This window comes from Lissotriton helveticus, chromosome 7, assembly GCF_964261635.1.
Source record: "Lissotriton helveticus chromosome 7, aLisHel1.1, whole genome shotgun sequence".
Lineage (NCBI taxonomy): Eukaryota > Metazoa > Chordata > Amphibia > Caudata > Salamandridae > Lissotriton > Lissotriton helveticus.
Genome location: NC_136068.1, coordinates 1,024,365,663 through 1,024,392,975, shown reverse-complemented (window position 1 = coordinate 1,024,392,975; position 27,313 = coordinate 1,024,365,663). Strand labels below are relative to the sequence as shown.

General features: G+C 48.3%; 1 protein-coding gene and 1 long non-coding RNA gene across 2 annotated transcripts in view; one reads left to right on the top strand and one right to left on the bottom strand.

The window, feature by feature from the left end:
- LOC144769588 (uncharacterized) overlaps window positions 1–27,313 on the top strand; it is a 133,247-nt gene that overhangs the window by 66,812 nt on the left and 39,122 nt on the right. The window contains exon 6 of the long non-coding RNA XR_013598726.1: window positions 27,155–27,299. This is a non-coding gene — a long non-coding RNA (uncharacterized LOC144769588). The remainder of the gene's footprint in view (window positions 1–27,154; window positions 27,300–27,313) is intronic.
- LOC144769587 (tetratricopeptide repeat protein 1-like) overlaps window positions 9,478–27,313 on the bottom strand; it is a 167,283-nt gene continuing 149,447 nt past the window's right edge. Inside the window, exons 4-7 of the mRNA XM_078653747.1 lie at window positions 19,152–19,188; window positions 18,621–18,769; window positions 10,893–10,947; window positions 9,478–10,474 (exon numbers count right to left, since the gene is read on the bottom strand). Coding sequence (XP_078509873.1) covers window positions 10,338–10,474; window positions 10,893–10,947; window positions 18,621–18,769; window positions 19,152–19,188 — 378 coding nt within the window. The 3' untranslated portion in view covers window positions 9,478–10,337. The remainder of the gene's footprint in view (window positions 10,475–10,892; window positions 10,948–18,620; window positions 18,770–19,151; window positions 19,189–27,313) is intronic.

Here is a 27,313-nt window from a genome sequence, read left to right as displayed (position 1 = left end):
AATGATCCAATTTATGGTAGACTGGTTCTATGTATACTATCCCTCAAAGTGTAGTTTGACAAGCAGTGGTTTGTAGTGGCGTTATCACTGAAAGATATCAATCCAGGGGAGTACCAACAGGGTGCCATAGACCAGTTGGGGTTACATAGAAGCAGCTATAGAATCTGGTGGGAGGACAATACAAGGAAAGGTTTATGTGGCAGTGAATGGTCCACCCATTTTAGGATGGATGCATCAATATGTCCTGTGTATAGTGGTAAATCCAAGAGCTTTCATTCAGGTGATGGTTTTTGAAGACTTTGGCTTAGGAGATATACTAGAAGAAGCTAAGTCTTTAGAGAGGAGTTAGGTTGTTTGGAAGGGTACGTTCACAAAATAGTACTGAAACCTGATGTAGTACCTGTGCAACACAAGGTACGTAGAATTTCCTTGGTGGTTCGAGAGGCTGTTAAAGAAATACTCAACGATATGGTGTTGTCTCGAGTAATAGAACCTATTGAAAGCTCAATGTGGGTTTCTTCTGTTGTTAATACTGAAAAAAAGATGTAAACTTAGGTTTTGAATTGACTTACGGTCGCTCATTCAAAATGTGGCGATGGAGAAGTATCCTTTATCCAATATAAATGAACTTATTTTAGCTTTGAGTGGTGGAAAGTATTTCTCCAAATTAGATTTGAAGAATGCATATCACCAAATCAAACTGCGTGAACAGTCCAAGCCAATCACAGCGTACATCACTATGGAGGGAATTTTTCAGTGTACCAGGATGCCTTTTGGAATGTATTCCGCCAGCAAGCGTCTTTCAACGCATGATGAGCGAACTGTTTAAAGACCTGACCAATATAGTTTATTTTCAAGATAACATTCTTGTGTTTGGAAGTACAGTTGAGCAACATAATTTGATTCTAAGGCAAGCCCTGCACAAGATAAAGGGTGCAGGGTTATCACTTAGATGTGAGAAATGCAAATTCTAGTTTGACAGAGTGGTATATCTGGGTTATGACATATGTGCAGAAGGTGTTAGACCAAAAATGTAATAGATACCATCAAGTTAGCTCCCACACCTATTGGCAAAGACCAGTTGAGATCTTTTTTAGGTCTCATTGAATATTATTCAAAATGTGTGCAGAGATTCTCAGAGAAGACAGATATTCTAAGGCTACTCCTAAAGAAAGGAACTGGCTATGGGTGGGGGTAGCTTCAGCAATCTTGCTTTGATATGATTAAAGAGGACATTTGTGAAGCTGCTATTCTCAGACCCTTCGACACTAAATTGAAATCCATTCTCACAGTAGATGCCAGTGCCACGGGTCTGGGGACAGTGTTAGCACAAATGCATGGGAGTCACGAGATGACCATAGCTTTTGCATCCAGGAAGTTGGTCAGTTCTGAGAGGAACTATTCTGTAATCTAGCATGAGACTTTGGCATCAGCTCGGGCGTGTGAATATTTTAGGACCTATCTGTGGGGTACAAAGTGTGTGTGTGTTATGATCAGATCCTAAACCTCTGTCGAAAGTATTATTACCAGGAAGTACGAGTAAAAGTCCTGCAAGACTTGCCTGGTTAGCTGCTCTGTTACAAAGTGGAGCACATTCAGGGATGGAGAAACATCCAAGCGGACTGTTTGTCCAGACTATCTTTGGAGTGGCAAAAGGTGGGTGAGCCTTCTGTCTTGGCCAAGAAAGTGAAGGTGCAATTACTGCAGGCCAGGATGTTTTAAGTATTGTAGGTGCCCATGCGATCACAAAACAAGAATGGATTATGGAGATGGAATCAGAACTTACCCTGTGGGCGGTGAAGAGTTTGGTGATGCCAGGGAGCAGGAGACAGAGTACTGTGTCTCTTGGGGTTAGGCCTTACATAAAACTCTTGAATGAGTTGTCTGTGGTTGATGATGCCGTGATAATGACAGGCGAACATTTTGTTCCTCCCCAAGGAATGGGGAATAAACTTATTGAAATAGCACCCGAGGGGCATTTGGGACACACAAAAACAAAAAAAGATTACATTTAGATAGGTGGTGGCCTGGCATGAATGTGGAAGTAGATAGGTGGGTTGGTAAGTGCAGTGTGTGCAAAGAATATGAAAAACATTTGAAAGTAGGGGCGCAGGCAGACGAAGGGCGCATGGTGGACCCGGAGAAGCTGTGGCATACCAACTGCATGGATTTTATTGGTCCAATTAATGGTTTGAGGGCAGATTGTAGATTTGCTATGGTGGTTGCGGATGTGTACACCAAGTGGCTAGTTGTGAAATTTATGCGGGAGGTTTCCACCAGAGCAACTGTAAGCATGTTGAAAGAGATTTGGTATGAAGAAGGTATGCCTTCCACGATCATTACAGATAATGGAACACAAGTTACCTGTGAAGAGAAGGGGGTATTTCTTGAAGCTTCTGGCGTTAAGCCTCGGGGGGAGAGGACGCGTGAGCCCAGAGCTCCGTGCCGGTCTCGAGTCTATCGTTGTGAATTAATGGCGGCTGGGACCTGAGAGCTGGCTGAATCTGGTCCGGTGACTCTGCTGACAAGCAGGGCTGCTTAGGCACCCACAGGAGCAGGCTCTGCCCCGGGGAGCCGGCGGAGGTCGAGCGCCCTCAAGATGGCGCTTCGGTAGTGATCGACGGCTTAGGATCAAGCCGCGAGGTCCGGGACCTGCGAGGAGGCGGAGGCCGAGCACAGAGGGGCCGGCAGGATGGATGCTGTGACCGCCGCATACCTGGCGCACCCTGGACAGAAGGGAGTGGAGGGAACGGACAGAGGCCCGGACCCGGAGATAAGAGGTCGGTGAGCTGGTCCAGCCCCCAGTCTGATCATCACTTGGTGGGGCCCCGTTTGGCGGACACAATGGTTTTGCCATGGTCGGTCAATGGTTTTGGTGTATTTGGGACTTAGATTGAGCTGCCGTGAGCTGGTGATGGACTGCCTGACCTTTGTGCCTGACCCTGTCATGGCGGCTGCGCCTAGTCTCTTAGCCAACCTAATACTGCATGCAGAGATTGTGCCATGGTATGCCAATCTCAATTTCCACAGCGGACGCACTTCAGAGGCTCATGGACCACAATCCACACAACAGACTGCCTGGAGATTCCCCTCCGGTGCAGTGAGCAGGCGAAAATACACATGGAGGCGGATGACTGACTCCAACATGGTGGCCGTGCGAGCCACGAAACATCTCTACTATTGCAGGTACCGACGGGTCCAGTTCAATCTACAGGGGCTAATAAGAAGTTTCCCCTGGCTTTTGGAGGCAGCGGATAAGGGATCTCAGAATACCTAGAATACCTCAGAATACGGGCTCCTACCTACTATGTCTCACTCTTGATGCCCCTCCCTCCACCCCAATCTCGCTCCACCGGACTGCAGCAAATAGAAAAGCCCCTCTAGCCACACTGGACTCCATGGACTTGCTCATTGAGCTTAGACCAGCGAGGCTAGGGGTGCACCCCCATCCGGCTCACCCATCAGGACATAGAATTTGTGAACTGACCAACAACCGTTGAGACCTAGCACTGTGACCGATGCCCGGTGGAGCTACCTTGATCGCTATAGAGGAGATGGGCTGTGAACTTCCCCCTCGGCCGTCACCTACCCAGCCGGACTTTGGGCAGGCTTTCCTTCGTCTCTCCACCGCATCTCCCTCCTATTCTTTTTACCTGACCCCCTTACCCTTCTACGCGCCATTTATCTGGTCTTCTATGTAACTTGTAACTGATGTAACTTTTGTAACAATGTGGAACCTCTTTTAAAGCGTTCTGATACCTCAGAGTCTAGTCAGCGCTATAGAAAACTCAAATAAATAAACACAACCGTACCTCTCTTAACAATCCCCAAGGGAATAGTATGGTTGAGAGGGCGAACCGCATGGTCAAAGGGGCTATACAAATGGAGTTAGTTAGTGGAAGAGCTGTTGGCATTTTGGTCTCCGAGATGGTATGGGCCTATTGCACAAGTGTACATGGGGTGATGGGCAAAATCCCCTTTGAATTGATGTGCGGGAGATCACCAGCTACAAAGTTGGTTCCCATGTGCATGAAAGAAATAGCTCAAGGGATAAATCATCAGGTATCTGTTCAGTAGGATAGGCTTGCTAAGCGCATTTGTCAAGGTGATTGGGTAAAACTGGAGTGGTAGGTGTGGCCTGTCTAAGTATAGTGGTCCATTCAGAGAAGCAAGGCTTTACGTCATGTAGTGGTGTTAGAGAATAGGCAGAGGTGGAACTATAGGGGTGTGACGTTGTATATAAAAATGGATGGGGTTGTGAAACACAATACTCAGCCATCTAATAGTGCTCACATGATGTCAGTGAGGAACTGATCCTTACCTCCCGAATGAGCTCAAGCGCTAGTGCATCCCCTTTGGATAGAGGAGATGCCAATTACAATGGGGGTCACAATGACACCACAGTGGAGAGAACAAGGGGTAGGAGTGTTTGCCACCTTCCAGGATATCTTGGTAATTTTGTCCTGATGTGAAATGTATTTCTTACCTGAAATTTCACGTTATTGTTTGGAATTTTCATGTTTATGTTTCATGTGTTATTTAACCATTTTTTTCTTGTTTACTTGTAAATTTTGTAATGTTTTGTTGTGATAAGGGAAGGGGATGTGTTATACTAGTGTATCACGTGTATGAGGGAGGAATGTGTAATCTGATGTTGGGTTCCAGTATTTTGGGAGCGTGATGAGGTTCCAGTGAAGTCACTTGAGGCTGGCAGAGGATCAGCTACTGGATGTTACAGGGGAAAGTTTGTGAAGTGAATAAAGTACATTTACCAACTTCCCTGCTGTGCCGCCTTATCTTTATTCCCCTGTTTCAAGACTTTACTTCCCTAATTTTCTATGACAATTAGACCCCTCTAATGTATGTATGTAACTGAACTTATAAAGCGCCTGGTTACACTAACCAATGTGTCCCCGCGCTGAAGTAACAGCCCCCACAGTCTCCCGTGCCACCCTAACACTCACTTCCCAAAGCAAACCCCTCAGACCTATCCCCTAGGAAATAAATGGGTTTTCAGCTCTTTAAGGAAAACCAATTCTGAGGTTTCCAGCCGGAGCCTGAGGGGTAATCCATTCCATAGTTGGGCTGCCAGAAAGCGGAACAAGCGTCCTCCCATTCTCGCTCTTCTGACCTTAGGAACCTTCACTAATCCCGCCGCACTAGATCTTAATTGCCGGGTCGGATTGTGAGGGGTAGCAAATTCAGAAGATAACGAGGTCCTTTCCCCTGTGTGATCCGGTGACTGACACACAGGGCTTTGAACTGCACTCGTTCTTTGACTGGCAGCCAATGTAACGTCTCCAGCGCTTTCTTAGAGGGAGCTCTCTTAGGTAGCATCAGCACCAGCCGGGCTGCCGCATTCTGAATGCGCTGCAGCCTCTGGAGGCACTTCACATTTGCTCCCAAGTAGAGGGCATTACCATAGTCCAGCCTCGAAGTAACCAGGGCATGGACTAAGGATTTCCTAGCTGTTGTAGGTAGTAAGTCCACAGTCTTTGAGGCCTCGAACAATGCCAAAACAAGTGCCCGCAACACGTCTAGTGTGGTACTAGAGTGAGATTTAAGAGTCAATCTAGATCCCCAGGTTCCTAACTTGTTGACTGGGTGAGGGAAGCAGTCCAAGCGTCTGAGGCCACCATGCTGAAGTCCAGACTGACTGCGCCTTTCCAACAATCAGCACCTCAGTTTTATCACCGTTCAGTCTGAGGCAATTGCTGGCCATCCAGACAGCTAGGTCTTGTAGACAGGAGGTGAAATTGCTGGCTGCACTCTCAGCTGGCCGTGCCAAGGCCACAACCAGCTGAGTGCCGTCAGCATATGACAACTTCCACCCCGTATTTAATCGGTTATCTCAGCCACAGGAGCCACATACAGGTTGAAAAGGGTCGGGCTGAGGCTGGACCCTTGAGTGACCCCTTGTTTCAGGCTAATGGATTTAGACCTATAAGGTTCCTGTGCTACTTGGACACTACAGCGATGGAGAAAAGATTCCAGCCATTCCCATGCCTTACCCACCACTCCTCCTCTTCTCAGACACTGCAGCAGAGTTTGAGGCGCCACAATGTCAAATGCGGCGCTTAAATCGAGTAGAATAAGTGCCACTGTTTGACCCTCATTCACGTATCTACGAAGAGTCTCCATGGAGAAAAGCAAAGCAGACTCCGTCGAATGGAGTGCGCGGAAGCCAGATTGCGTGTGATGAAGCAGCTTATGCGTGTCAATATGGGCAGTCAGTTGTTGATTGACCACCTTCTCCGCAATCTTGGCGAAGTAGGGCAGGAGCGAAATAGAGCGCAGATTATTTAACTGCTCCATACTTACATTCAGCTTTTTTTTCAAAGGGAGCACCACGGCCTCCTTCCAAGTTTTCGGCACTCTGCTTGAACTGAAGGAGAGTTCTAGTAGATGTCTAATAAATGGCTCTACGGACTCATTACGCCCTCTTAAGATTTTAGCAGGCGCAGGGTCTTTGGGTGAGCCAGATTTGATGCTAGTCGCTATCTTGCTCAACGTATCCCAAGCTGGGACCCTAAACTCTATCAGACAGTCTGTCTCGATTAAGCTACTGTGAGTCCTATCTGTCCCATGCCCATCCCTGGCTTCCACAGGAAAGGTTGAATAAATCCTCTCCACCTTATTAGCAAAAAACTCTGCCACCTGATTACAGGATACCACGGATCCTGTCACAGGAGCCTCTATGCTCGAAAGCGAGGATATTTCTTTATAGACCAAGAACAGCTCCTTAACTGAGCTGTCCGCCTTTTCTATCCTCTCAATGTAGTAGGATGTTCGTGCTTTCCCAATTAGGGCGCGATACCCTGTAAGGCTGGTTTTATAATTAATTCCATATATTGGCAAATCGCCTCTTCTCCAGCGTCTCTCAAGACGCTTGCATGCTGTCTTCGCCTCCCTCAACTCTACACCAAACCATGGGGCAGATTTCATCCATCTCTCTGGCCCTTTACTAGACCAAGGTGCCGTGCTATCAAGAGCCTCCAGGATGCGCCTGTCCAGTGCCTCGCAGGCTGAGTCTATCTCCAGCCCACCCAGCGGTTCTCCACATACCAGGGCCGTGTGGAACTTCTCAGAGGAGAACCAGCCCTTACCCTCTGTCTCCCCTTAGCTCCCACCTTCACCTGCATTTTATCTGCTGTTCCCATTACCCTGAAGGGTATCAGGAAATGGTCGGATCATATAACAGGTACCGGGGGTTCAATTTCTAGAGTCTCCCAGTTACCAAAAATCGGGTCCAATAAATGGCCCAACTGATGTGTAGGTAGCTCAGATTTTGACGACATTTGCAGAGTTATTCGCTCTTGTCGGAGCTCCTGGGCCACTGCATTGGAGGTGTCATCCAAATGCAGGGTCAGGTCCCCCAACAAGAGGAGCTTCTCATATCTGAGGGCAGGCTGCATTAAACTTTGAATAAGACTTGTAGCAAATTGCATTGCGCCTCCCGGGGGTCTATAAACTAAGAATCCCTTAATAACATAATTGTTAGAGACCATAACAGAAAAAAAGCCTGCTTCACTGTCTGCAATATCAGCCGGCTCTAAAGTACACTGTATATCATGTTTATAGATTATGGCGATTCCTCCTCCCCTCCCCGTGGGTCTGTCTATTCTACAAATACCATAACCACGAGGAAGTGTCTCTAAAATTTCTGGAGCCGACTCCTCATCAAGCCATGTCTCTGTAAGGAAGAGTATTCCCACCTGACTATCCACCAGATAGTCATGTATCTCAATTCTGTGCTTCCTAAGCGATCTGCAGTTGATCAGGGCACAGCTAACTAACTGCCCAGAATCCCTGACCCTCAAATGGGGATTAATCATAAAAAGACAGTGCCTGCATCTCATGTTCTTCTCAAGCTTCTCTGGGTTCATGCTGTGTTTGCAGTAGTCCTCTACCTTAGTGCATGGAGCTAGTAATTCTCATTGATCATATTGTTTTCCTACCACAGAACCAGCAGGGGTTCTGGCCCCGAGCCCCGGCCGGCCTTGCCTTTGGCCCACCTGCTGCGCGGTCACTGGGGCATGAGCGCTTTATGCCTGAACTCCCCTGCGACTAGAACGCTAACCGCAGTAGGCGGAAGTGCCTGGCTCTCCCTACCCCGCCCTCTGCGCAACGGTACTAGCTACCGCGTCGGACCAGGGCGGGAAGGACACAGCACCGAGCTCAGGCCTTCGTGTTTAGGGTAAGTCTTCACAATACCCCCCCAATCCTTCCTTGCGTCCCCCGAGCAGTTTCCAGGCTCCTCCACCCCTAGTTTAAAATACGGAAGAAATCCTTTCAAAAATCGGAATAGTAAAAGTAATGGCAATGGGAACCTGTGTGGCCGTACAACGATTCGGGAGGACACTGCCACCGTCCTCCTTCTTTGCAGCGCCGCCGCCAGCCCAAGCGACCTTAATGCCGGAGCTCCCCTGCGACTAGAACGCTAACTGCAAGTGCCTGGCTCTCCCTACCCAGCCCTCCGCGCAACAGTACTAGCTACCGCATCAAACCAGGGCGGGAAGGACACAGCACCGAGCTCAGGCTCACGTTTAGGCTAAGACTTTAGGCTAAGACTTCACAATACCTCCCAATCCTTCCTTGCGTTCCCCGAGCAGTTTCCAGGCTCCTCCACCCCAAGTTTAAAATACGGAAGAAATGCTTTTAAAAATCGGAATAGTAAAAGTAATGGCAATGGGAACCTGTGTGGCCGTACAACGATTCGGGAGGACACTGCCACCGCCCTCCTTCTTAAGAACCTGCTCTTATGTTTCAACTCTACCCCAAACAATCATAGTGAGAACAATTATTGACTATTGCCCTACTCACTGGGATAGCCTTTACAGCAAACTACCAGTAGCTGGAAAGAATCTCCACCACGCACCCGCATGCGATTAAGGAATTGAGTTTGCTGTATTCACAGAATATAAATCAAGCAGACCCTATCGCACAATTCTAAGATAGTTATGCGCACCATTGAGTTTTTAACTATGGCTTCACTAAGCTAACCACTTAAGTGCCTCTTCAGAATTTACTTAGAGACGTTTTTTAACAAATTTCAAGGACTGAAGCAATAATGAAATCACTGACATCAACATATATGCATCTAATTATTGATGAAATTAGCTACTGAAATAATTTAAGGTTTCTAATGTTCTGATTTCTTAACAGTCAATAAAATATGCAAATTTGATGACACTTTCTCCTTTCCTGTTCTCAATATTTAATGAATTTGTTAAAAGCTTAATAAAAACTATTCAGCTGAGGAATGCTCACTTAACTCGCTGTAAACATGCTCTAGTGCCAGCTTGCACACCGGTAGAAGCGCAATAGTGGCAACTCCTCCAGCAGTAGGAAAGCTTTGGTATTCGCGTACACACGGATACAGCTGTTTCAATGTCATTTTGCATTCCAAGAGTTCTTTAGTCTGATGTGCATTAGGTCTGTTGTAGAGTTGTCTTGTAAAACAGGGAGGCTCAAGTATCAGCTTGATCATGAGAATTTCTATTTTATGTTCTGCTGTCAGCTTGTATAGCTGAAAAAATGCCTGGGCAATAACCTGGCCTACTCGCACAACAGTAGTACTCCAAAGTCAGCTCACAAATCACCAGCAATGCTCGGTCAGTTACAGTATGTGTATCCTAGTGTCAGCATGCACACAGGTAGCAGAGATAAAGCACTAGCTTGGGCCTCAGGAAGTGAGATCTAGAGTAGACTTTCACATTGGTAGTGCTCTACTGGAAAGAAAATCACGGAGCCAGGGAATCACTCAAACCATGCAGTAAAATTACATGAACTAAAGGATATATATATAGGACCCACATTAAGTGGAATCAAGCTAATAAGTACTCTGATCAAATAAGCAAGTTTTTAAGTAGACAGACAAGGGAGGCAACATATTTAAAGAGTGGCATATGTTGAAAGAACGCTGGAGATACCTTCAGGGATTCTTTTAACATTCTGTAAAAGCATCAAAAACAGTAATACCCTGATAAAATCCCACCTTTATTTGATGAAATCCCCTTATTTGCTGAATAGACAAGCATCTCACGAGAGCCCACAGTGAAGGAAGATAGCAGTTTGCCTATCTTAGATTCACAGTGTCCCCAATACAGCGCAGAGGAGTGTGTGACTGATCCATTTTATTGTATTGACAACATGAACAAGTCATTTCAGTTTTCGGCCAGTCCACTTGTTCGAACCTCTAGTGCATACAAGAAATTCCAAGCGTCCACATGTATTGTCCTAGAAACTGTGAAGTCTTTGGCTGGATGCAGCCGATTCGTTAGTGCAGACTCCGGAGCCCACTCAAGTGTGGAGACCATCAAGGAGATACCTGTGTGCTATCTGTTGTTGTTGTTTGGATTTTGTACAAAATTGATAGAGTAAGATCCACTGTTTGAATCCTGGTTCACCTGAAAGTTCTGAGTAGACAATCCAAATGGACGAAGAACCAAGTTCCCCAGATCTTTCAGCTTACCTGTGCAAATAGAGGAAAATAGCAGATGAGAGTATGGACAGGTTGAAGGTGAGGCACAGTTCTACAGAATCACAAGTAGTCACTCCCAGAACACAGAGGTGTACGTCTGTGGGAGAATATTTAAGGAAATGCCCCACCTAACACCAGAAATGACATTATGCATTTGGATTTGTATATCCCAATGTGCAGCATACAGAGAGCCAAGTAATGCCTTTAATAGCCTCTGTGGTGCTCATGTAGAAGGAGGGCAGCAGAGCACTGTCCTTATACTTAAATATAAAAAATCCCCAGAAATAAGATGGAAAACATGTTATGGTTAAATCTTTTATTAATCTTCACATTAAGTAGGTTGCTGTAGGTAATACAGAGCCCATATGAAAACACGAGACATAATCAAAGCCTCTATAGCACAACTTACTGATCATCTCTTCTTTCATTTTCTCGTTCCTTTCTTCAATCTGTTTTGGTAATCGCTGCAAAAAGAGAGGGAAGAATAAGAATGTATTCTTCATAGACATACAACTATGTATAGAATTTAATAAGAATGAATTTACCATGCTCAATAACTGAGCATTCCCTCCCCCCCGAATGAAGCCAAAAAGATGGGATATTCAACTATATTCACAATGGACCTTCCAAGAACTGGTTCAGTAATATTTCACAATCAAATTCAAGTGTTTAAATTTTATAAGTGTGGAAAAAATGTAAGAGTATTTTTCAAATTGAAAATCTTATGCACATATAATGAAACAGTTAAAGCCTGGAATCTCTCCACTCTAATGCATGAGTAATTTAAGACATTCGCCATAATCTGTCTGCAAATAGGTCTTCCATTTAGGTCAAGGTTGACATGGGAGACCTGGCAGTGGCGTGGCTGCTACAGCGCTTGCATACATTTGTATTTTTTCACAATATTGATACTAAAAAAAAGACATTTGTAATAAAATGTAAAAGGAAACAAGCATTGAAAATGCAATAGGTCTCGCAATAGAAGAGTTTGACCTTTTGGTTTTGCAAATGGATGAGTGGCGTTGCGTGGATGAGTGGCGTTGCGTGGATGAGTGGCGTTGCGGGTGTGAGTGGCGTTGCGGGTGTGAGTGGCGTTGCGGGTGTGAGTGGCGTTGCGGGTGTGAGTGGCGTTGCGGGTGTGAGTGGCGTTGCGGGTGTGAGTGGCGTTGCGGGTGTGAGTGGCGTTGCGGGTGTGAGTGGCGTTGCGGGTGTGAGTGGCGTTGCGGGTGTGAGTGGCGTTGCGGGTGTGAGTGGCGTTGCGGGTGTGAGTGGCGTTGCGGGTGTGAGTGGCGTTGCGTGTGTGAGTGGCGTTGCATGTGTGAGTGGCATTGCGTGTGTGAGTGGCGTTGCGTGTGTGAGTGAGTGGCGTTGCGTGTGTGAGTGAGTGGCGTTGCGTGTGTGAGTGGCGTTGCGTGTGTGAGTGGCGTTGCGTGTGTGAGTGGCGTTGCGTGTGTGAGTGGCGTTGCGTGTGTGAGTGGCGTTGCGTGTGTGAGTGGCGTTGCGTGTGTGAGTGGCGTTGCGTGTGTGAGTGGCGTTGCGTGTGTGAGTGGGGTTGCGTGGATGAGTTGCGTGTGTGAGTGGCGTTGCTGCTACAGCGCTTGCATACATTTGTATTTTTTCACAATATTGATACTAAAAAAAAGACATTTGTAATAAAATGTAAAAGGAAACAAGCATTGAAAATACAATAGGTCTCGCAATAGAAGAGTTTGACCTTTTGGTTTTGCAAATGGATGAGTGGCGTTGCGTGGGTGAGTGGCGTTGCGTGGGTGAGTGGCGTTGCGTGGGTGAGTGGCGTTGCGTGGGTGAGTGGCGTTGCGTGGGTGAGTGGCGTTGCGTGGGTGAGTGGCGTTGCGTGGGTGAGTGGCGTTGCGTGGGTGAGTGGCGTTGCGTGGGTGAGTGGCGTTGCGTGGGTGAGTGGCGTTGCGTGTCTGAGTGGCGTTGCGTGTCTGAGTGGCGTTGCGTGTGTGAGCGGCGTTGCGTGTGTGAGCGGCGTTGCGTGTGTGAGCGGCGTTGCGTGTGTGAGCGGCGTTGCGTGTGTGAGCGGCGTTGCGTGTGTGAGCGGCGTTGCGTGTGTGAGCGGGGTTGCGTGTGTGAGCGGGGTTGCGTGTGTGAGCGGGGTTGCGTGTGTGAGCGGGGTTGCGTGTGTGAGCGGGGTTGCGTGTGTGAGCGGGGTTGCGTGTGTGAGCGGGGTTGCGTGTGTGAGCGGGGTTGCGTGTGTGAGCGGGGTTGCGTGGATGAGTTGCGTGTGTGAGTGGCGTTGCGTGTGTGAGTGGCGTCGCGTGTGCGAGCGGCGTTGCGTGGGTGAGCGGCGTTGCGTGGGTGAGCGGCGTTGCGTGGGTGAGCGGCGTTGCGTGGGTGAGCGGCGTTGCGTGGGTGAGCGGCGTTGGGTGGGTGAGCGGCGTTGGGTGGGTGAGTGGGTTTGCGTGGCTGAGTGGGTTTGCGTGGCTGAGTGGGGTTGCGTGGGTGAGTGGGGTTGCGTGGGTGAGTGGGGTTGCGTGTGTGAGTGGCGTTGCGTGTGTGAGTGGCGTTGCGTGTGTGAGTGGGGTTGCGTGGATGAGTTGCGTGTGTGAGTGGCGTTGCTGCTACAGCGCTTGCATACATTTGTATTTTTTCACAATATGATACTAAAAAAAAGACATTTGTAATAAAATGTAAAAGGAAACAAGCATTGAAAATACAAGAGGTCTCGCAATAGAAGAGTTTGACCTTTTGGTTTTGCAAATGGATGAGTGGCGTTGCGTGGGTGAGTGGCGTTGCGTGGGTGAGTGGCGTTGCGTGGGTGAGTGGCGTTGCGTGGGTGAGTGGCGTTGCGTGGGTGAGTGGCGTTGCGTGGGTGAGTGGCGTTGCGTGGGTGAGTGGCGTTGCGTGGGTGAGTGGCGTTGCGTGGGTGAGCGGCGTTGCGTGTGTGAGCGGCGTTGCGTGTGTGAGCGGCGTTGCGTGTGTGAGCGGCGTTGCGTGTGTGAGCGGCGTTGCGTGTGTGAGCGGGGTTGCGTGTGTGAGCGGGGTTGCGTGTGTGAGCGGCGTTGCGTGTGTGAGCGGGGTTGCGTGTGTGAGCGGGGTTGCGTGTGTGAGCGGGGTTGCGTGTGTGAGTGGGGTTGCGTGGATGAGTTGCGTGTGTGAGTGGCGTTGCGTGTGTGAGTGGCGTTGCGTGTGCGAGCGGCGTTGCGTGGGTGAGCGGCGTTGCGTGGGTGAGCGGCGTTGCGTGGGTGAGCGGCGTTGCGTGGGTGAGCGGCGTTGCGTGGGTGAGCGGCGTTGCGTGGGTGAGCGGCGTTGCGTGGGTGAGTGGCGTTGCGTGGGTGAGTGGCGTTGCGTCAGTGAGTGGCGTTGCGTCAGTGAGTGGCGTTGCGTCAGTGAGTGGCGTTGCGTCAGTGAGTGGCGTTGCGTCAGTGAGTGGCGTTGCGTCAGTGAGTGGCGTTGCGTCAGTGAGTGGCGTTGCGTCGGTGAGTGGCGTTGCGTCGGTGAGTGGCGTTGCGTCGGTGAGTGGCGTTGCGTCGGTGAGTGGCGTTGCGTCGGTGAGTGGCGTTGCGTCGGTGAGTGGCGTTGCGTGGATGGGTTGCGTGTGTGAGTGGCGTGTGTGAGTGGCGTTGCGTGTGTGAGTGGCGTTGCGTGTGTGAGTGGCATTGCGTGGATGAGTTGCGTGGGTGAGTGGCGTTGCGTGGGTGAGTGGCGTTGCGTGGGTGAGTGCCGTTGCGTGGGTGAGTGCCGTTGCGTGGGTGAGTGCCGTTGCGTGGGTGAGTGGCGTTGCGTGGGTGAGTGGCGTTGCGTGGGTGAGTGGCGTTGCGTGTGTGAGTGGCGTTGCGTGTGTGAGTGGGGTTGCGTGTGTGAGTGGGGTTGCGTGTGTGAGTGGGGTTGCGTGTGTGAGTGGGGTTGCGTGTGTGAGTGGGGTTGCGTGTGTGAGTGGGGTTGCGTGTGTGAGTGGGGTTGCGTGTGTGAGTGGGGTTGCGTGGATGAGTGGGGTTGCATGGATGAGTTGCGTGTGTGAGTGGCATTGCGTGTGAGTGGCGTTGCGTGTGCGAGTGGCGTTGCGTGTGGCGTTGCGTGTGCGAGTGGCGTTGCGTGTGCGAGTGGCGTTGCATGTGTGAGTGGCGTTGCGTGTGTGAGTGGGGTTGCGTGTGTGAGTGGGGTTGCGTGTGTGAGTGGGGTTGCGTGGATGAGTTGCGTGTGAGTGGCGTTGCGTGTGTGAGTGGCGTTGCGTGTGTGAGTGGCGTTGCGTGTGTGAGTGGCGTTGCGTGTGTGAGTGGCGTTGCGTGTGTGAGTGGCGTTGCGTGTGTGAGTGGCGTTGCGTGTGTGAGCGGCGTTGCGTGTGTGAGCGGCGTTGCGTGTGTGAGCGGCGTTGCGTGTGTGAGCGGCGTTGCGAGTGTGAGCGGCGTTGCGAGTGTGAGCGGCGTTGCGAGTGTGAGCGGCGTTGCGTGTGTGAGTGGGGTTGCGTGGATGAGTTGCGTGTGTGAGTGGCGTTGCGTGTGTGAGTGGCGTTGGGTGTGTGAGTGGCGTTGGGTGTGTGAGTGGGGTTGCGTGGATGAGTTGCGTGGGTGAGTGGCGTTGCGTGGGTGAGTGGCGTTGCGTGGGTGAGTGGCGTTGCGTGGGTGAGTGGCGTTGCGTGGGTGAGTGGCGTTGCGTGGGTGAGTGGCGTTGCGTGGGTGAGTGGCATTGCGTGGGTGAGTGGCGTTGCGTGGGTGAGTGGCGTTGCGTGGGTGAGTGGCGTTGCGTGGGTGAGTGGCGTTGCGTGGATGGGTTGCGTGGATGAGTTGCGTGTGTGAGTGGCGTTGCGTGTGTGAGTGGCGTTGCGTGTGTGAGTGGCGTTGCGTGTGTGAGTGGCGTTGGCCGTGTGAGTGGCGTTGGCCGTGTGAGTGGCGTTGGGTGTGTGAGTGGGGTTGGGTGTGTGAGTGGCGTTGGGTGTGTGAGTGGGGTTGCGTGTGTGAGTGGGGTTGCGTGTGTGAGTGGGGTTGCGTGTGTGAGTGGGGTTGCGTGTGTGAGTGGGGTTGCGTGGATGAGTTGCGTGTGAGTGGCGTTGCGTGTGTGAGTGGCGTTGCGTGTGTGAGTGGCGTTGCGTGTGTGAGTGGCATTGCGTGTGTGAGTGGCATTGCGTGTGTGAGCGGCGTTGCGTGTGTGAGCGGCGTTGCGTGTGTGAGCGGCGTTGCGTGTGTGAGCGGCGTTGCGTGTGTGAGCGGCGTTGCGTGTGTGAGCGGCGTTGCGTGTGTGAGTGGGGTTGCGTGGATGAGTTGCGTGTGTGAGTGGCGTTGCGTGTGTGAGTGGCGTTGGGTTTGTGAGTGGGGTTGCGTGGATGAGTTGCGTGGGTGAGTGGCGTTGGGTTTGTGAGTGGGGTTGCGTGGATGAGTTGCGTGGGTGAGTGGCGTTGCGTGGGTGAGTGGCGTTGCGTGGGTGAGTGGCGTTGCGTGGGTGAGTGGCGTTGCGTGGGTGAGTGGCGTTGCGTGGGTGAGTGGCGTGGGTGAGTGGCGTTGCGTGGGTGAGTGGCGTTGCGTGGGTGAGTGGCGTTGCGTGGGTGAGTGGCGTTGCGTGGGTGAGTGGCGTTGCGTGGATGGGTTGCGTGGATGAGTTGCGTGTGTGAGTGGCGTTGCGTGTGTGAGTGGCGTTGCGTGTGTGAGTGGCGTTGCGTGTGTGAGTGGCGTTGCGTGTGTGAGTGGCGTTGCGTGTGTGAGTGGCGTTGCGTGTGTGAGTGGCGTTGCGTGTGTGAGTGGCGTTGCGTGTGTGAGTGGCGTTGCGTGTGTGAGTGGCGTTGCGTGTGTGAGTGGCGTTGGGTGGGTGAGTGGGGTTGGGTGGGTGAGTGGCCTTGCGTGGGTGAGTGGCCTTGCGTGGGTGAGTGGCCTTGCGTGGGTGAGTGGCCTTGCGTGGGTGAGTGGCGTTGCGTGTGTGAGTGGCGTTGCGTGTGTGAGTGGGGTTGCGTGGATGAGTGGGGTTGCGTGGATGAGTTGCGTGTGTGAGTGGCGTTGCGTGTGTGAGTGGCGTTGCGTGTGTGAGTGGCGTTGCGTGTGTGAGTGGCGTTGCGTGTGTGAGTGGCGTTGGGTGTGTGAGTGGCGTTGGGTGTGTGAGTGGCGTTGGGTGTGTGAGTGGCGTTGGGTGTGTGAGTGGCGTTGGGTGTGTGAGTGGCGTTGCGTGTGTGAGTGGGATTGCGTGGATGAGTTGCGTGTGTGAGTGGCGTTGCGTGTGTGAGTGGCGTTGCGTGTGTGAGTGGCGTTGCGTGTGTGAGTGGCGTTGCGTGTGTGAGTGGCGTTGCGTGTGTGAGTGGCGTTGCGTGTGTGAGTGGCGTTGCGTGTGTGAGTGGCGTTGCGTGTGTGAGTGGCGTTGCGTGTGTGAGTGGCGTTGCGTGTGTGAGTGGCGTTGCAAAGGATGAGTGGGGTTGCGTGGATGAGTTGCGTGTGCGAGTGGCGTTGCGTGTGTGAGTGGTGTTGCGTGTGTGAGTGGCGTTGCGTGTGTGAGTGGCGTTGCGTGTGTGAGTGGCGTTGCGTGTGTGAGTGGCGTTGCGTGTGTGAGTGGCGTTGCGTGTGTGAGTGGCGTTGCGTGTGTGAGTGGCGTTGCGTGTGTGAGTGGCGTTGCGTGTGTGAGTGGCGTTGCAAAGGATGAGTGGGGTTGCGTGGATGAGTTGCGTGTGCGAGTGGCGTTGCGTGTGTGAGTGGCGTTGCGTGTGTGAGTGGCGTTGCGTGTGTGAGTGGCGTTGCGTGTGTGAGTGGCGTTGCGTGTGTGAGTGGCGTTGCGTGTGTGAGTGGCGTTGCGTGTGTGAGTGGCGTTGCGTGTGTGAGTGGGGTTGCGTCGATGAGTGGGGTTGCGTCGATGAGTGGGGTTGCGTGGATGAGTGGGGTTGCGTGGATGAGTGGGGTTGCGTGGATGAGTGGGGTTGCGTGGATGAGTGGGGTTGCGTGGATGAGTGGGGTTGCGTGGATGAGTGGGGTTGCGTGGATGAGTGGGGTTGCGTGGATGAGTGGGGTTGCGTGGATGAGTTGCGTTGCGTGTGTGAGTGGCGTTGCTGTGTGTGAATTGCTGGTTGGGGGAGTGGGGGGGTGGGCGGGGGAGCAGCAGGCAGATGCGAGTGGAGCGCGCGCTGGAGAGGGAGGGGGTGGGAGGACTAGGCAGCGGGAGAGAGGGAGAAAGGAGTGCACGTGCATATAGCAGGACTGGGACATTACATTGTGAGCTGCACATTTGGTAAAGATGTATATTAAAATATTTTTTCTCATGTAGCCCTTTTATTTATATCACGGCGAATATGTGCACCGCATGCTGTAAAATACTATTTTTGCACTTGATAATGTTGGACTTCACACTGTTGGCTAATAATGAAACACTTATGTGCCTGCATAACAGCCAGTTGCCTTGCCCGTTAATTCTGGTCGTTTGCCATAGGAACGTCCGGGATGCATTTGTGCACAATTAATATTTTAGCACTCATTCATTAGGTAAGGGACACTACCACAGTCACTGGAAACATGACACAAGGGAAGCGGAGCCTGTTCTTTGCTGCTGTACAGTGCTTTCACATTTGTGCGAGGAAAAAAAAACAAGGGGGCAGGGAGAGAACAGACGAGTGGAGGGAGGGAAGGGGTGTGCGGTGAGAGAAAGGGGAGAGCGGACAACTCAGAGGTAAGGGACAGAGAGAAGTAGAGAACGGAAAAAATATGGAAAGGAGGAAACACGGGGAATCGAGAGGGAAAGAAGAGATGGCGAAGCAGAGGGAAGGGGAGAGAAAAAGGTGAAGTAAGAGGGATAGGGAGAGACAAAAGGAGGGCATTAATGTGGGGAGGGGGGAGGAGAAGTGCGACACGGCCGCAGCAGGGGGCAGAGCGGGGAGAGCGGCAGGGGCCTTTGAAGTGAAGCTAAGCTTCACTTCAAAGGAGTGGGAGGAGTGCTGCTGGGGAACAGATGGCGATTTGATGCTGTGCACGCGCATTTTAGGTCAATGCGCTTGCGCATTGACCTAAAAGCGCACGGGCACAGCACCAAATCGCCACAGTTAGTTAAACTTTGTTTAAAGCCCTATAGTCTCGCTTCTCTCAATGCGCATGCGCATTGATAGGTCACGAGACCTAAAAAGGATGCTTATTTTTTTGGGTGCACGATTGCCTGTCTAGGACTGAAGGAAGGAATGACTGGCACAAGACCAGGTAACACATTATCTTTTTACCATGCAAGCCTCTCTGGCGGGATGCACAGAAGGATCTCGCTCCAGGACACGTTTGTAATCCTCCAGGGCCTCGTCCAGTTTGTCAGTTTTCTCATAGAGTTCAGCTCTCCGCAGTAATGCACGGATGTAATCAGGATCTAGTTTGATTGCTGAAATAAAATGTAAAATGTAAACTTTACAACCAGTAACTAATGTATTGATGTCGCAGATTTGTAGAATTGTTTGTATATATTTGTCTCAAGACAATAAAATGGTATTATTACCCGTTATGTTGGTGTTAAACAGGCATCTAAAATTTAGACTGTATCTGTTTGGCTAAAACACTCAAAAAAAGATCAATCTGCCTGGCACCGCCTTTAAGCAATGTCTGCTCCAGGCACTAGTCTGGGTTGTATTCTCAGGTCACACCTGCTGCAGTAACATGGTGGACACCAAGGTCTATTTGGTCCAGTCATTTGTAGTGCATAACGGATCATCATTTAATTTGATTTACCAGTTCATGCTTTTGATCTGACAAATGCCTTACTTTACCTTTGCTGCAGTCGCTAATCGCAGAATCTTTCTTGTCCTGTGAAACAGAGTGAAATAACAGTATATTTCATATAAGTGATTTCAAATTAGTTATAAATCACACAAATTAGATCAAAAATCAAAAGCACCAGGCTTCAACATATGCACATTTAAGCCAATAAGAGTAGCCTCCATAATAAATACTTATACCTCTCTCCCCAGAAAACATTTAAGCCGCTCTCGAAGAGGTTCAAATTTAACCCCTTTCAATTAACCAAAAGCAGGAGAGTTACAGAACTATCAATTCATTTCAAACTTAAAATACTTTCCACAGTGGTGTAATACGTGGCTTTTCGAGCAACCCACGGAGAAAGGAGGTTAAAAAAAAAAAATCATCAACTGGACACTAGGTGGGCGGCCCTTTGTCTGCATCAGAGCAAACGATTTGTCCAGATATCCATAAGGTAATATTACTCTTGCAAAACCCCACGAGGACACTTATTCTCATAAGCCTCAAAAGGGGCCAAGTGGATTGCAACACCATTGTGTGCCTTCAGTTGTGCATGAGAAACACTGGTGCACACTCAATACATTGAAATACATTTACACTGGAGGCACATTGATACATTCCACTACTGGAACGCTGCTAAGAACAACAAGGTGAGTACTAAGGCAAATGTTTGCAGGGTGACAGTAAGGGATAGATTTAGGTTTAGAGTAAGGTGTAGGGTTAGACATAGGCTCAGGGTGATTCATAGATTGAAGGCACTTGTTAGGTTTGGTGTTGAAGGGCAGGTGATATAGAGTTATCGATGTAGTGGCCGACTACATTACATACTTACCTTGTCCCTAATGCGTTAACATAGACCCTTCAACTGTGAGCCCTACCTACCGGGTAAACACTACACAGATGTACAGTTACATCAGAGGCACTATTTACATGCACAGCATTTCTGAAACTGGCATTTCATTTTGAACAATTCCCTAAACACAGTAACCTTTCTAAACAAACTGAATGCTTCCTTTATCAGACCACTCATTGTGAAAAAGAACCTCAACCCATCTAACCCTGCCAACTAGCAACTTACGTCCAGTGCCATATTACCAGAACATATCAAAATGGGTTGTCTTCCACCTCTGTTGAGTATAACCACCTAATCTCAACTTGACAATTCAGATTTCGCTCAGGCAGAGGTATGGAAGCAGCTCAGATGACATTCTCAGCTAATTAGCAGTGGACAATAGGGTAACAGCAGCACTACATTTGGTCCCATCTGCAGCATTTGACACTGTCCATCACTCAACATTATTACTGAGACTAGAACATTTGGCACACAATAAAATGCCTTAAATTGATATCCTCTTGCCTCACATAAATACCAAGCAATGTGATACGTCATGCTCCATTTATTGGTGTTTGTTGTTAATTTATTGTCAAATAATTCTTCTAATGTTATTGGTTGTATTAATTATTAATAGTTTTTTATTGATGTTAATGTATTAAAAAAATTAATTATACATTATTGCAAATATAAACATTAATTATAAGTATTTTAAAATAAAATTCTACGCTATTAAAAGCTTTCACTACTGTTGCACCCTTTGGAGTTGGAATAGTAATTTTCCCCCCACGCTATCCAAAGCTTTCCCTACTGTTGCACCCTCTGGAGTTTGAATAGTTATTTTTCATCCTACGCTATCCAACACTTTCCCTACTGTTGCACTCACTGGAGTGGGAATAGTAATTTTTACTCACCCGCTATCCAACGCTTACCCTACTGTTGCACTCTCTGGAGTGGGAATAGTAATTTTTCCCCCTACGCTATCCAACTCTTTCCCTACTGTTGCACTCTTTGGAGTTGGAATAGTCATTTTACCCTGACGCTATCCAACGATTTCCCTACTGTTGCACCCTCTGGAGTGGGAGTAGTAATTTTTACCCGTACGCTATCCAATGTTATCTGGGAAAGACATGGCTTGGTAGTTCGGACTGGACTGTTCCCATGAGGCACAGGGTCAGAGCTGATTTGCATATAGCCAGTGTCTAACCCAGGGTGGTGTGGAGTGCAAAAAAACGATGGATTTAGGCCCAGATCCTTGTACTGGGGTGAATGTATGACATTGTTCTACATTCTGTCCATCAACTGTGTTTTTTGCAATTTCACCCCGAGTGGGCTGGGGATGCTCAGACGTGAGTCCCATTCTCTCCACACCACTGGAGTCAAGCTATCCAGGCTGATGAAGGCTGATAGCCAGAAACCGGTCCTTGGATGCTTGATTCCGGTCTGGGAAAGACATGGCTTGGTAGTTCGGACTGGACTGTTCCCATGAGGCACAGGGTCAGAGCTGATTTGCATATAGCCAGTGTCTAACCCAGGGTGGTGTGGAGTGCAAAAAAACGATGGATTTAGGCCCAGATCCTTGTACTGGGGTGAATGTATGACATTGTTCTACATTCTGTCCATCAACTGTGTTTTTTGCAACGTCATGCTCCACACGGCAACATCCCATATGGGTAATTTTCCCACTTTAATTCAACCTCTAACTCACCCCACTACTGGACAAGAGCAAATCATTCAGCCTCAAATACCACAACTTTGCAGGCTCTCAGGAAGGCGACCTTCTACTGATGAATGGATGCCAAACAGTTATTTAAAATTCAACTCTGCAAAAACTGAGATCTTGACCTGCAGACAATGGAACAACTACCAAGCTACAACAATTTGGACCAAAGAACTGCTCTGCCAGCAACAGCAAGTGAAGTAAAAAAAACTTCAGAATTACCACAGACTCAAACCTATATTTAACCCACACGTCAATAAACTACCTCCAACTGAGAGTGGTCAATTTAGCTCTCAAATCTTTTATGTCATCTTTAAAAGATTAATCAACCATTCAGATACAAACAGATCACCATGCAGATGCTAAAATGGGTTAAGAGACCCTAAGAAAGCTATTTGAAATATTTGTTCCTCTTTATTATCTCATGAAAGTTTGAATATGGTCCTTTCCAAGTAATTCTTTTCCTACTGCCCAACAGCCACAATCTCAAGGGACCTTTTTAGCCATCTGTTTTAAGTAAGTATTTAGGTTAGGACTATCAATGAAAATCCTACGAAGAAAAGGTTACTTGCTTGTAGTCCTGGTTCTGAATCATAGGTCTCTACAATTAAGTGTAATGTTAATGAAAATAATAAAATTAATTATTAGTTAACAACATTCAATACATTGTAGGCAGAGACTGTTAAAAACCCACCCACCTACAATGGATAACTCATATATGTGTGAGTGAATGACCAAGTGGCTGCGTTGCAAATGTCTGTTAAAATAGCTCCTTTAAAAACCAGCCCAGGAGGTGAACTCCCCTTGGTCAACCCCCTGAACAGAACCGGACAGTCTGCCTCAAATTCATAAGATTGAGAAGCCACAAAACAGATCCAAAGACTTATGATTGTAGTACCGCGAGGTCGGTGGTCCGACCGCCGTAATACGAGTTGGGCGGATTGCATTTGAGAAGACAGTGGCTGAACCGCAGACACCGCCAGCACACTGCAGACCATTGGGGTCGCGATCAGGGAAAGGTAGATGCATAAAGGCAGCACAGGGGAGTTTCATCGCTGTCCATATTACAAGTTTGCTCTTCCACAAGCGGACTGCGGCGGTAAGACCGTCAGCTTCAAGTCAGCAGAAACGAAGTTTTGGGGTGTGTACCCCCCCCCCCCTTTCTTGTTCTTTCGGCCAGAGTCTGCAAGGATCCCTTTCATTAAGTTCCCCCTTCACAGCAGCATCTTCACTCCGAGGATTACAACCCTGTTTGTGGCGATGTACAGGCGAGTCCTTTTTGTACCATAAACCCATTGCCTGGACTGCCAACATATGGGCCCGACACTGGAAATAGGTTGGTGGTATTTTTACACATGTATCATGCATATGTGTGCATCGGACACATTTGCAGTCAAAATGCTCAAACAGGCATCGATACATGTGTACAAATAATCAACCGCTGCAAAATCTTCGCTGCTACACTGTGATCAACTCTTAATACGATGGTCTATAGACTACTGGGGTCTACTGGCGGCCGCAGTGTTCTGGCGGATGGGCCCCCAAACTCGTAATAAGGCCCCATGTCAGGTTCATAGAGTTGGTCCTGTGTAAATATACGGAATGTAATAGTCTTTCTGATTAAAATAATGGAGAAGGATAAAAAACAGGTTGTACACCCTGAGAGCAATGGGAAGCAAAATAAAATGTAGGCACAAAATCAAGAGACCGCCCTAAAACTACCATGTGTGAAAAAATTGTAAATCACATAACAAGGCTTTTCAAAATGGATGACAAATCCCATGAAAGAACAGACATGTTTCATATGGAGGATGGAATGTAGAAATTAAACTATTAAAAAAGAAGCATACCTTATTTTAAAATTCCACATCGCCCAGACGGGGTTGAACGAAATGACAGAACTAACATAAATAAACTGTAACTTCTGAAACTACAACACCCAAAATGCACCAGACCTATCGGCAATGGGACACGTCATGTCCCAATACACGTTCCGTGTCTACAAAATTTATAATACAAACAGCTTTTCATCCAGCCGCGGTGCGTCCATTGGGGCGTAGGGGCGTAGCCCCACCAGCCACAATGGACCCGCATCGCGGCCGCAATCCTATCTATACATTTTTTAAATACATTGCAACAATCAGCCTCGGCCCTCAGCCCACCGCCGGGAATTGGGGGGGGGGCTGCAGCTTGAGTGACACTCAGGCAGACTGTCGTTCGCAGTCCCGCTGGGGAGCTTACAGTGCCCTGTGCGCATGCTTGGGATTGTTGGCAACTATCTCAAGCATGCGCACAGTGCACTGTAAGTTCCCCAGCGGGACCCAGGGGGGTACTTCATTCGCCTGCTGCCAGTGCCACAGCCCAGGTTTTCAAAGGGCGACAGGGCGAGCAGCAAATGTGCCCCCCTAGCCAATCCTGGCGCTGCATGCAGCGCCAGGATTGGCTGGTCCACCACGCAGCAGCCATCATTGGATGCCGCGCGGGGGGTGGCACACACACTGTCGACGCACACGCTGCGAGGAGGATCAGGATGTCGGCGGTAAGAAAACTTCGGGAAGTGTTGTAATATCATTGTTGTGATCTCTCTTTCAACCCGTACAAAAGAGTGCATGAACTACGGCTTATAAATAATATTCATAAGATGCCACGCAATAGTGCATCATGTAATACCGTAGATTCGGTAAGTAGGTCACACTTTTAACTAAAACCCAGAGGGCATGCTTGTTGCAAATTGCGTTCCCTGTACAGCTTTGTGCAGGTCTTTTAAAAAGTGTCTTTGTTTTAAAAGGGCCCTGTCAATGATGGCTGCAACAGACGGTCCCTCGGGCCCTTTTAAGGGGGAGTGTTAATCAATCAATAAAAGGGAATGTCTATGTATGTTGTATGTATTCCCCTTTGCAGAACGGAATTAGCCACCAGGGACAGTTCCCTGTCGTGTACAATGCTGGGGTGTGCACTTCGTTACAAGCATCGAAGTTTAACCACAGACATTCACGGGGCACAGGACGGACATATTTTCCCATGGGCGAGTTCGGGCGAACATCTGTGATCGTCGCCGGGCGGTTTCAGAGTTTTGAGAATTTAGAAGACACTGAAGTAAAGATTTAATGCTCTGGAATATAATGGAAAGCAAAATCTTCCTGTCAACAACCTGTTGAGAACAGTAGTCAATGTGTACATACACTGTGAGGTTTCCCATAGCAACAGGTTAGTTAAATGACTGGCATTAACACCCATGTTGAATTTTAGTAACGAAACACAGATTTTGTTTTTATGGGCCTGCGGGCACCTCATTTTAGTGTTTTTAATGTTCGGGTGAACATTTTTGAAAATGTGCCGTAATTTATGGTTCAGTAACATGGCAACTGATTCCAGGAGTATTGCACCGGGAATAAGAATACAAGTAAGATGATGCATTTAAAATAAGAGGATAGATAAAAAATCAGATTGGTTCATATTACAATATACTGGCATATCAGAAGCAATGATTTTCCCTTTTTAATGGTGGTCTTGTGTTAAGTGTGGGAAACTTGAACATCCTTTCTATTACTGTGTTCCATTATTCTTGTCAAAGTGTTTATTTTTTCTTCATATTGAGAAGTCTTCCAGTTACTTTTGAAAGAGGCACTTTTTGACATTTTTGAGAAGTGATACGAACTTCAATAACCTCTAAACATTAAAATGCTTGCTTTTCCCCGCATCTTTCATCTACCAGTCCGATGGCTGCAAACACACATTTCTTGTTAAAATATGTGCACTTTAGTTGGGGGCCACACTGTACTTAAAGATACCGTGAGGAAAAGGCAGCAAGGCCCTACCATAGAACAACCGCTAGCATGGGACCTCACTAGGGAAGCAGCTCATGGTCCGACCCAGAAAGGTGACAGATAAGGTGATGAAGACTCAAATCACCAGAAGTCATCTGATAGAAAAGAGCGTTGATTTTTCCTATGCATCTTTCTTCTATTTCTGCACAAGAATCATTGTACCTTCTCATACATTAGATCTTGCCTCGACTGGACACATACTTGTCCAAGCGCGCCCAGCGCGCTATATGTTCCTTCTGGTACAGTACTCTAGGGCGGCGCTTGATGTAAAGGTCGGCACTTAGAAAGAGGCGGAAATCTAGAAGCGAATCCCCTGGTTGAACTCTGTTCACCACATAAGGCTAAGATCATGGAGGAAATAGGCCGTGGGGAGCCAGTGTGTCATAGACCCTAGTACAAGGAGGATTGGGTCCCTTATGGCTCTGGGGATCAGTGTACTGCACCTACTGCACAAGTGGAAGTTCCACCCTTGAAAAGCGCAGTGGACTCAGTGTCAAACTCTGGCTGCCCCTGGTATCTGTGCCCCCCTCCCCCGCTCTGGACTGCCTCTGTGCACTCTCCCTGTGCCTGCCTTTTGAAAGACTGAGATGCAGCAGGTAAGGGTGCCTGTGACACAAGCAATGTTTTATGAATTGATGCCACGGCTGAAATGAGCACCCGCACTCATTTGTGCTTTCTGCTCTGCAAGGCAATGCAATAGGTTTCTGGGCATATCAGTGCTTGTTTAACTTGCATTACAGTGAAAATAATAATAATAATACCCCATTTTCTGTGCACCATTGGCCTGCTGTTTATAAACAAGCAGTAATGTGCACAGAGTAATATTTGCGCTCTCGCATACATGTCATTTTTATTTCTTATATCACCAAATCTTTCATGGTCTGTTTGCATTCTTTTTCCATTTTTGCCTGACAAGAAAGCAATTTTCTTCTTAACAAACACTGTTTTGATTTAAATTATAAAACGTAATGAGCATTCGAACACATTTATATTCACAAGTCATACGCGAAGGCATATAACATTTCAAATTTTTTAAATGCTGCCACATACGTAATACATCTATGTGACAATGAATTAATACATTGTTCATTGATCATTTTCTGCAATACATGTTAAGTTAAAAGCTTTTTTTAATATCTATTCTCGTGCGCAAAAGCTTGCATCTGCGCAATGGGAATGATTTAGGACTATGTTAGGAGAAAATGAAATGTGAGCTCTGTTTTTTTTTTATATATATATATATATATATATATAAAAATCGCTGGAAGTCATGGCCGCGAGCCCCTCCATTTTTTTATAAACTAGGATTGTATTGCAATGTTTCCAAGTAAGTCGTTTTGTTGCTTTCTTTAGGCTATATATGTAAATATATATAATATATATTTTCACCTTTTGGAAAAATCCCCATTTCTAATTAGCAATACCCTCTTATAAGACTTATAATTCTGCATTAAATTGTTTAGTTTAGTTTTTATTTTATTGTCGGTACATTAAAGGATAACCCCAACACCAAGGGCAGGGAGGACAATACACAGAGGCAGGATATTTAGCCATCAGTAAAGATTGAGACATGCTGCAACTCTTTAAATGAAAATTTAGGGCAACATAAAGTGATTGTCTGTGCTCTCATTATAGGTGTTCCGTGGAAATGTGGGCAACAACACTCCCTACGTAAATTCGTTCACACCTCCAGTAGAAGCGCAGTACATACGGCTGTTTCCACAGGTGTGCAGAAGACATTGCACTTTAAGGATCGAGCTACTGGGATGCGAATTGTCAGGTCAGCCTATAACT